The following is an 11,416-nucleotide window of genomic DNA, read 5'->3' on the forward strand; positions in this document are numbered from 1 at the left end:
AAACACAGTAGAGAGCAGTGAATAAGCCATGTCATACATGGTGTCACATACAACTTACCTGCAAATACTGTTTAATGTTCTTTTAATAGCTTCTGTCAACAAGAAAAGATCAGAGAAGATGCACCTAACCCTCAAGAGACTGGAGACCCCAAGGACTGGAGGAGTCTGGTGGGGTGGGGGTGGGGACATCCTTGGGGAGACATAGGCCGGAGTTGGTTGAGGGAGGTATGGGATATGGAACAGTCAGAGGTTGAGCCAGGAGGGGGATTAAATCTGGAGTGTAAAAAAAAAAGATTAAATAATTTAAAAAAAAAAAAAAAGGATGGAGGCAAATGGGTTAAAATGAGGTAAAAATTACATGTTGGAGCATCTTCTGAGTATATGCCCAGGAGTGGGATAGCTGGGTCCTCAGGTAGTGCTATGTCCAATTTCTGGAGAAACTAACAAACTGATTTCCAGAGTGGTTGTACCAGCTTGCATACCACCAGCAATGAAGGAGTGTTCCTCTTTCTCCACAACCTTGCCAGCATCTGCTATCACCTGAGTTTTTTTATCCTAGTCATTCTGACTGATGTGAGATAGAATCTCAGGGTTATTTTGATTTGCATTTCCCTGATGATTAATTTCCCCGATGTTGATTTGGTATTCGTCAGTTGAGAATTCTTTGTTTAGCTCTGTACCCCTTTTTTAATAGAGTTATTTGGTTCTCTGGAGTCTAACTTCTTGAGTTCTTTGTATATATTGGATGTTAGTCCTCTATCAAACATAGAATTGGTAAAGATCTGTTCCCAATTTGTTGATTGCTGTTTTGTCCTATTGAAGCTTTGCAATTTTGAGGTCCCATTTGTCGATTCTTGATCTTAGAGCATAAGCTATTGGTGTTCTGTTCAGGAAAATTTCCCCTGTGCCTATGTACTCGAGGCTCTTCCCCACTTTCTTTTCTATTAGTTTAGCTATACCACTCCTGGGCATATACCCAGAAGATGCTCCAACATGTAATAAGGACACATGCTCCACTATGTTCATAGCAGCCTTATTTATAATAGCCAGAAACTGGAAACAACCCAGATGTCCCTCAACAGAGAATGGATACAGAAAATGTGGTACATCTACACAATGGAGTACTACTCAGCTATTAAAAACAATGATTCTTGGGGAAAATGGATGGATCTGGAGAATATCATCCTGAGTGAGGTAACCCAATCACAAAAGAACACACATGGTATACATTCTCTGATAAGTGGATATTAGTCCAGAAGATCGGAATACACAAATACAAACCACAAACCATAAGAAACTCAAGAAGAAGGAACACCAAAGTCTTCTTTGAGCACAAAGAAGATACTTCGTTCCTTCTTAAAAAGGGGAACAAAATACCAATGGAAGGAGTTGTAGAAGCTAACTATGGAGTAGAGACTAAAGGAAGGATAATTCAGAGACTGCTCCACCTGGGAATTCTTCCCATATTCAATTATCAAATCTAGACACCATTGTGGATGCCAGCAAGTGCTGGATGACAGGAGGCTGATATAGTTGTCTCCTGAGAGGCTCTGACAGTATCTGACTAATACAGAAGTAGAGGCTCACAGCCATCCATTGGACTGAGTATAAGGTCCCCAATGAAGGAGCTAGAGAAAGAACCCAAGGAACTGAAGGGTTTGCAGCCCCTTATCAGGAACAACAATATGAACTAACTAGTACCCTCAGAGCTCCCAGTGACTAAAACACCAACCAAAGAGTACACACGGTGGGACTACTGGCTCCAGCAGCATATGTATAGCAGAGGATGGCCAAGTTGGTCATCAATGGTAGGAGAGGTCCTTGGCCCTATGAAGGTTCTATGCCCCAGTGTAGGGGAATGCCAGGGCCATTAATCAGGAGGGGTGGGATGGTGAGCAGGGGGAGGGGGGAGGGAACAGGGGTTTGTTTTAGTGTTTGTTTTTTTATTTTATTTTATTTTATTTTATTTTTTCTTTTTCTTTTTCTTTTTTCTTTTTTTTTCTGGAGGGGAACCTGGGAAAGGAGATATTGTAAATAAAGAAAACATCTAATAAAAAAATAATGACTTATTGATTTTTGAAGGAGTAGGAAACACTGAGTGACATCTTGCTGTTATGATTGGGCCAAGGAGTGAGAAATACTAGCAGTCCCCAGCAAATATGTTGTCCCCAAAACAATGACTGATGGAAGGCAAGGAATTTGCTCTGTGCCCTCCCTCAGAGCACACATTTCCTGAGTTTACAGAAAATGTTTCTGCGCATTCTCTTGAAGACGCTTACCTCAGTTATTTTATCGAATACCCCTTACGCTTAACTGTAATGACCCTTTTGTTAGTTTGTTTGTTTTGGTTTGGTTTTGGTTTTGTGGTGTTTTGTTTTGTTTTATTTTGTTTTGTTTTGTTGAGACAGGGTTTCTCTGTGTAGCCCTGGCTGTCCTGGAACTCACTCTATAGACCAGGCTGGCCTCGAACTCAGAAATCCACCTGCATCTGCATCTGCCTCTCAAGTACTGGGATTAAAGGCGTGTCTCCACCACTACCCGGCCCACTATTTTTTAGTGTATTTTTAGAATGTGATATGGCATATGAGCTATGAAAATGACAACTGGTTATTCCTTTACTTATAAAGCAAAAAATTACGAAAATAAAATTAATCATTCATTTACCTGTCCAAATGGTGGCAAAGACTATGAAAGCAAATGAAGTCTGTACAGAAGCACAGCCCAGAGCACATAAACACCAGGAGGGAACAATGACCGTGGAAGGAAACTAGCAAGAAGGTCACAGCCAGGAGGGCGGGATGTGCCTCACCAGTGTGGTAGAGAGAGTTAAGGCGATACTTTTCCAGGAGTTTCGAGGCGGCATCTGTGCTGATGTGTCAGTACTCGGCCCTTGGTTCAGGTCGGTGTATGTGACTGAAACATGTTCAGTGCGAAAGATGGGAGCCAGATAAATGACCTGATTCTTAATCTATTTTTAAAAACATTCATCGGGATAAAAGAGCTTCCTCCTCCTCCTCCTCCTCCTCCTCCTCCTCCTCCTCCTCCTCCTCTTCTTCCTCCTCGTCCTCCTTCTCCTCTTCCTCCTCCTCCTCTTCTTCCTCCTCCTGCTCCTCCTTCCTTTTCCCCTTCTCTTTCTCTACCTCCTCCTCCTTCTAATGGTTTGATATTGGTATAGGCTATAAATCCTATACTTGTTTATTCACTTTATTATTTGGAGAAGGAAAGAAGAGAGAGAGGAGAGCAGAGGTAAAGAAAAGAAAAAGAACCAATCGAGAGCAAGTACAAGTACAATCCACCAATGACGGTCTAAGGTGAGGCGATAAGCATCAAGGCGATAGTTTGCTACCTTATAGATCAAAGGCTTTACTGATTTTCCTTCACTTTACAGTTCCTATATGTATATCTTGCACTGTCTTTTACATTTTTTTTTCTATTCTCAGACATCATTTCTTGCCAAAATGCTTTACCTTATCTCATTTGTTGGAAAGTATCTTGAAAATTGTTTTACATACCAGTATCTAGGCCAACATTTTAAATTAGCAGATAGCAAGGAAACACACATTAATGGTTTGCTTCTAAAACTGGGTATTCTGAATGTTGTGTTAATAAAACAAGACCAGGAAAATACTTAGTAAATTGGAACTGTATGAAATTGCTAGCTTATAATGATTCTAACCTACGGAGGGGGTAATGGTTTTAATTTTCTTACAAGTTAAATGTACATTTTATTGTACGTTTTCTAAAGCTGTATTCTACTTCACATTTTATTTTATTTTATTTTTAAAGATTTATTTATTGTTATATGTAAGTACACTGTAGCTGTCTTCAGACACACAAGAAGAGGGCATCAGATCTCATTACAGATGATTGTGAGCCACCATGTGGTTGCTGGGATTTGAACTCAGGACCTTCAGAAGAGCAGTTGGTGCTCTTCCCCACTGAGCCACCTCTCCAGCCCGATATTTTATTTTGTTATATAAAAGCTACCTAAAAGGTGGGACGTTTCCCTACTTAATTCTAAATTATCAACTTCCTCAAAGTCCCTTGTTTTCATGTTTTGAGCAATAATAAGCATTTAGTTCTAACATTAAAACTTTGTAAAAATAAAAAGGGCCTACATTTTAAACATTGACAGTGACAGGGAATTTGCAATCAAGACTTAATATACACATAATTGAAACAGAATCCAAAGTAACAAGTACATCTGTCCACTATGTGACCTGGAATTGATTTTGAACTTCGATTTTAATTTTTCTTTTCAAATGTGAAGAGTTCAGGATGTGTCACAATAAATAAGTCTTAAAGTAACTATGTTTCAAATTTATGAAAACTTTATAGTTATTTCTAAACATATTTATAGTACCATGACCTTAGGAGAATCAGCCCCAAACTATTCCATGACAAACACCGTTTTGAAGGGTTACTGCAAGTGGCTGCTTCAAGCAACAGATCTTGCCCAGCTCTATGTTCCTTTTCTACATTTGTTGAATATCAGTAGAAGATGATTGTTAGGTCCTCTCAAGTCTCATTTGAGCAAAGTAACAAATAACAGCAATATGTAAAGTTTTCAAAATGCATTTCAAAACTTTGGTCTTGATTAATTTGTAAAACAAAAACATCATAGAACAATGGTTCTCAACTTGTGGTCAGAAGCCCTTTCCAGCATCAAAGGATCCTTTCACAGGGTTGCATGTCAGATAACCTGTGTATCAGATATTTACATTATGATTCATAACAGTAGCAAAATTAAAGTTATGAAGCAGCAATGAAAATAACTTTACAGTTTGGGGACACCACAACATGAAGAACTGGATTAAAGGGGACACAGCATTAGAGAAGGTTGAGAGTCAAGATCATAGAATATTAACATGTAATCTAAATGTTGACTTTAATCACTTAAATAAGGTGAATTGAAATTTTTCAAATGAAAAAGTGTACAACCTTCATCTCACATTTATGTTGTTTATAATTCACTTTTATTTGTCTGGTTCTTATCACTTTTCTTCCTTAGAATTTGAAACGTGAGAATGTATATACATATATATTTAAAAGCTATGCATGTATTTTCTTATTCTTTTATAAAATCTTGTATTTATAAGTATGTACACATGATAGATACATACATCACTTATGTATTGATAATTTTTCTTATTTTTAAATTTAATTTTATGTATATGAGTACACTGTTGCTCTCTTCAGACAAACCAGAACAGGCCATTGGATCCCATTACAGGTGGTTATGAACCACCATGTGGGATTTGAACTCAGGACTTCTCGAAGAGCAGTCAATGCTCTTAAACTCTGAGCCATCTCTCCAATCATGTATAGATAATTTAGGTCACTATGTAATGAGTATATACTGTATTATTAGTATATTATAGTCAATATTTGTTGAATTAATGAATGAATGAAATCAAAATCTAGTTAAGCTACACTTATATGATATTTTCTTCTCTTCATTGGTAAGTTTCCACCAGCAGAGCCACACAAATTTACTTAGATTATTTCTATCGTTAAGCTTTTTTTAAATCTTCTGAATTGCTGTGTTGTGAATATCTCATGAGCATTGTTAATGTTATGCATCATAAACCTGACATTTCCATTCACTCATACCTTTCCTATTTCCTCAGGAATTGTTCTAGAACTTTAGTCATATGTAGTCATAAATAAGTTACAAATGTTGGGGTCTGTAATGAGACAAGAAGTATGTTTACTGCTAGGCATACAGAAAGCATTCTGCTTACCTGTAGAGACATGATTAAGGTGATTAATTATACCAAGAGATAAGTATCAATTGGCAGATGTTCAATGTTTTATGTATGTTGGTAATGGATGGTTGGGCTTCAGGAATGATTATTATATCAGCTTAGAGAAAAACAATATCCTAGCAAATTTCATTACTACCATGAAGGAAAACCGTGGGACAGCAGTAAATATGAGATGGTACATCCCTTATAGAAGAGGAAACTACCCATGAGCAGGTGGAACTCCACCTCTCCCTTATCAAGCTTTGCTGAAGTAGCCAAATGACAATAGGGTCACCAAGTGAGCTGGTTCCCTTAAAGATCTAAATAGCAGAGTTCATCATTCTTTCCTCCTTATGTGGTTTTATCAGTGTCATGATGAAGTTTAAAGAGTTTGCATGTTCTGCAAAGACCCTTCATAAACCAATAATGTCAGTTTAATTAAATAGTTCTTGGGATCTACTTGGAAATGGATTTAAGGTCTCATGACTTTGAATTACTGTGTTCTCTTAGCCCAAAATATACACTATTTTCCTCCAACTAATTTTTACATATTTTTTAAAGACTGCAGTCATTTCTTACATATTTAAGGGTCCTTTAATGAGATGGGGTAGATGCATTCATTATGACTTTCATGTGCTTCTAATTTTTACATACATCAAATTCAGCCACCGAGCTGTGGTTTATTCAGCTGCCTTTTTGACACCAAGTTCTACCTTCTGGCAACTGTAGTTCCTGTCATTGCCTCACTTGTAGAGGGTTTCAGATAAAGTGACTGAAACTAAACTAGACAACTATATTGGGATAATTTTAAAAGATCTCTTATCCTCTAGGAAAGTTCTCATTCTCTATGTTAATTAGCTCTTAACTCTTTGACATAGTTATTTAAATGAATTTAGGATTATTTGACTTGCTGATTTAGAAAAACTTTTGACCAAGACCCACAGCAAAAAAAAAAAAGATAAAAATAATAAAGTTTTGCATCTAAGCCCCAAACATGTGAAACTCCTCTGCAATGAAAAACTTACTACTTAAAGTTCAAAGTATATGAAATAGTACCTTGTTATTATTTAATCAAAACAAAGAAAAGTCTAGAAGTCAATACTCAGAACTAGTCAATCTGAATCCAATCCAAGGAAGCTTTAGTATAACAAAGCATAGCCAAAGGCTCAGAGTGGACGGGAGAGTAAATTAAAGTATAGCAAAGATGTTGAGAGGAGAAGAGAGGCCATAATCAATAGCTCAGAGTGGGAAAGTAGCCAGAGATGATGTCAAAAGTTGGAAAGCGAAGAGAAAGGCATGCCACTGAATTCTGAGATGAAAGTGGATGAAGACTTCGAGATCTTTGATGTGTCTTTTAACATTGAAATTATTAACATACATTCATTGCTGTGTGTTCTATTTTGCTCAATAATATACTTTTTTATACTTAAAAGTATGACTACTGTGAGGGGCTATATTATTAGACTAGGATCTGTCTGGGTCAGCCTTAGTATGGCAGTCATCCTCGGGCTCATGATGCTATTGGTAAGAAAGTTAGAGAATGCAGATAGAACTTACTTAAGAATATGACAATCCATATGCTTAAAGTGTTATATTTCACTGAAGACAGACACAAAACTTAAAAAGTTCAAGGATCACAAAATCCGAATTCTGTCTAACACATTGACCAATGGAAACATAGGTAATTTATATAGCACTTCTTTGAGAGGCAAAATATAGTTTGGACTATATAGGAGTTTGAGAGAAATTATTGATCATATCTCAGTTATTCATTTTAGTCTAAAACAATAGCATGAATACTACAACATAAATTTCTTCATCAGTTAAAAACTGATCATTTATTTTGAAGTTGAACTTTTTTTAACTCAATAATCTATTACATTCGAGTGTTTCAAGTTAACCATTGGATATATACAATAATTTATATGATATATACAGTAATCCAAGTGCCATCGTCCTTTTACTTGGAATGAAACAAATTAAGAAAAGAATGCTCTCTCTAATTTGTATTTTGCTGTCAACAACATGTTTCAGTAAAAAATATACTATAAAACATATTATGTTGAGTGTAATAAGGAATCAAATGAACTGTGTTCACTATTTTACTCTTCAAAGCACAAAGCATTTTCTAAATGTTTATATAGAATATTATTAATACATACTTCATAGAGTTCCTTTATAAAAAGGAAATATCAATTAGATAAGATTTCAACAAAAAATATAACACACACAAAAATCTCATATACTTAAATTAACTTCTACCAGTCAGAAAGTGCAAAGTCTGTTCCAGAAGATGGAAATATCTGTCTCCATTGTCAACTTGCAGAGAAAAACTGAGTACTTACGCATACATCATGGACCCAGGACTAGGAAGGTTGCTATCCAGTCACCATCTGATCTGTATCAGCCAGGTCAGGGCTGGGAGGCTGGAAAATAATGACAGTAACTGAGGACAAGAAAGGAAACAAGTCCAACAGGTTTACTGACCGAGGTTTGCTGTCTTCGTATAGCCTGATAGGAGCATGGTCTATTTGCTGCCAGCCATTGCCACACAATGAAGTAATTGTCAATACCGACATAGAGAAGCTCCAAGCCATAGAGTGATCAGTGTGCATGGCTGATGATGATTCAGAAGTCACACTTTTCCAGTTGGGGAGGTATGATCAGAATTGGGGTGAGGCCCGCCTCAGGTTTCTTTTTTCAAGCAAAACAAAATACTAGAATACACTGGTGGCACTTCTTGCTTAATTGTCAGGAATCTTTCATCACTTCCCTTTGAAAAAATCATGACGTGTGGGGGAGCAGAGTGGTCCTGAGTTATGAAGGCAAGCACCTGTGCCTGGTTCCTTGGTAGTGTGACCATGGACAGTCAGATTAGCTTATGGATACTGACTTTCCCCACAAGCAGTATAGTAAAATTAGTTTTATCTAACAATGGCCATTTTAGTTTCTAAAAATAGAAATAAATTCATATATATATATATATGTATGTATTTCCAGTGGAAAAAGCAGTTAAGTAAAACAAACAACCTTTCACTTTTCTCATGATCAGAAACATCTAAGTAGATTTTAGTGTCATAAATCACCCAGTATTTAGAAATAGTACTCTTATATAATTACATATTTAGTCTAAATATATTAATTTCTCATAAAATTATATAAAGTTACAGGATAGATATTACAATTATATGGTCTACTATTAAAGATTCAAAGCCAAGTCAGGCCCAGTAGTACAGGCCCTAGGACTAGTACTAGTACTGGTCTAACAGTTGTTCAGAAAGCAGACCCAGAAGGGTAAGTTCAAGACTTAGAGGGTCACAGAGTAAATTCATAGGCCAGGCTAGGTAACTTAGCAAAAACCCTATTCAAGATAGAAAATGAAACAAGCACTGAGAGTATCACTCAACATCAGAGTGGTTGTCCATCATGTTCAAGGACCTAGTCTAATCACTAGTACCACAAAAATAAATCATTAGGTAGATGGATAGATAGATAGATAGATAGATAGATAGATAGATAGATAGATAGAATTGATAGATAGATAGATAGATAGATAGATAGATAGATAGATAGATAGATAGATAGATAGATAGATAGATAGATGGATGGATGGATGGATGGATGGATGGATGGATGGATGGATGGATGGATGGATAGATAGATAGACAGACAGACAGACAGACAAATAGGTAAGTGAGGCAAATAGCCAGGAGACATTAAAGAGAAAAACTTATGTGTGGTCACACTCATGCACACATACATGAAAAGTGGAGACATAAAAAAGAAGATGTGATTATTTTCTTCCATTGCTCATAGACAACAATGCCTTCATCTAATGTAGCACATGTGTTGAGATGTTTTCACCATGATATTTAGCTAAGGCATTTAACAAATGGGAAAATTGGAATATACTATCTCTTTATAATTACTAATACCATGAGAAATGATTAATATAATTTTCAAAAGAAATAACGGTTTCTGAGTAATTTATAAAACTTGCTAACCACTTTAACTAGAATCAACACTGTAAAGTCTAATACAACGGTGATGGGAAAATTTTGCCTCCTTGAAACAACCTTTTCATTTGCCAATGATATAGATAGTGCTAGTGATAACTTGAGATTTAAATTGTGTAAATATGCTTTTAAAGTAGTTTTAGCAAGGGTGAGATGGCTCACTGGGCAAAATTATTGAATGCCAAGCCTGACTGCTTGAGTTTGATTCCTGGAACCCACAATGAAGGAGAGAACTGACGCCTGTGTTTTTTGCTTTGATTGCCACTTGGTGTGCAATGACACACACACCCCTCATTACACCTTCCACAAATACACCCCCCCACACACATGTGCACGTAAATAAGGAAGAAAGTACATTTGCTTATTTTAATACATTAAAATGTTTATTAGTAAATTAATATTTCTAAAATTCACACAAACTTTCTCACACTATTGTATTGCTGAATAATAATGCAACAGAATTAATTGTTAGCTTAGTGGGAGGAAATCAGGCTCCATGTTGTAGAAAAGGCATGTTGTAGAAGATTCTAAGCATTGCTTTGAGGATTTGTGTAGGATATTGCAATATATGCAGGTTCTTTCTCCTAATTAGCAAACCCAGAATCCTCATACTGAATCAGAGGCTGGGAGGTAGGTAGGCTTCAGAGGTGTAGGGTTCCATTTCCAAAGTTTTTGACTGCATACTAAAAACCACTTGTATTTTTTGATGCAGAAAAAATAATTCACTCAATGTGTAGTTTAAACATTTTTAAATGTTTAACACTTTTAAACATGTTAAAGATTTCAATAGAAGAAATAAAATTTTATATGCATGTATATGTGTGCTCATGCAGGTATGCATAGAAGTGTGCATGTAAACATGTGCATGAACATGTGTGGGTTATATGAGAAAGAGACAGACAGACTAACAGTGGAGGCCAGAGGACAAGGTCTGACTGTCGTTTCTTTGGCATCATATACTTTGTCTTTTAAAAGAAGAGTTCTCTCCCGAAGGAATAGCCAACCAGTGATCGGCCCAACATGGGATCCATCCTTCATGGGATGGCACCAAACCCTGACATGATTACTGATGCCATGTTGTGCTTGCAGACAGGAGCCTATAATAGCTGTCCTCTGAGAGGCTCTACCAGCAGCCGACTGAGACAAATGCAGGTTCTTACAGCCAAGCATTGGACTGAAGTCAGGGACCTCTATGGAAGAGTTAGCAGAAGGATTGAAGGAGCTGAAGGGGATGGCAACTGCATAGGAAGTCCAACAGTGTCAACTAATCGTAACCCCTCAGAACTCCTAGCCACCAACCCTTTTCCTTACAATTTTATTAATTTCTGGATTCTCACTCTTTTTTTGACTAGTTTATCTAAAAGTTTATATTTTTAATGAATCAGTTTGTATTTCATTGGTTTTCTTGGATATTTGTTTGTTTTTCTTTCATTAATTTTGACCCTGATCTTAACTCACTAATCTTAGTTAATTGGTATTAATTTATTTTATCCCTTGTAATCCAGCTAAATGTAGCAGCATGACAGGTGTGAAAGAAATGGTAATCGCCGGGCGATGGTGACGCATGCCTTTAATCCCAGCACTTGGGAGGCAGAGGCAGGCAGACTTCTGAGTTGAAGGCCAGCCTGGTCTACAGAGTGAGTTCCAGGACAG

The 11,416-nt window shown here is 36.7% G+C and overlaps 1 protein-coding gene across 4 annotated transcripts in view; it reads right to left on the reverse strand.

Moving 5' to 3' along the window:
* Window positions 1–11,416, reverse strand: part of LOC116071419 (transmembrane protease serine 11F) — an 86,802-nt gene that overhangs the window by 59,669 nt on the left and 15,717 nt on the right. For all 4 annotated transcript variants that reach the window (XM_031342915.1, XM_031342914.1, XM_031342912.1 and 1 more), the window contains exon 2: window positions 8,093–8,173. In XM_031342915.1, the coding sequence (XP_031198775.1) occupies window positions 8,093–8,096 (4 nt within the window). In that variant the 5' untranslated portion in view covers window positions 8,097–8,173. The remainder of the gene's footprint in view (window positions 1–8,092; window positions 8,174–11,416) is intronic.

This window comes from Mastomys coucha, unplaced genomic scaffold (assembly GCF_008632895.1).
Source record: "Mastomys coucha isolate ucsf_1 unplaced genomic scaffold, UCSF_Mcou_1 pScaffold22, whole genome shotgun sequence".
Lineage (NCBI taxonomy): Eukaryota > Metazoa > Chordata > Mammalia > Rodentia > Muridae > Mastomys > Mastomys coucha.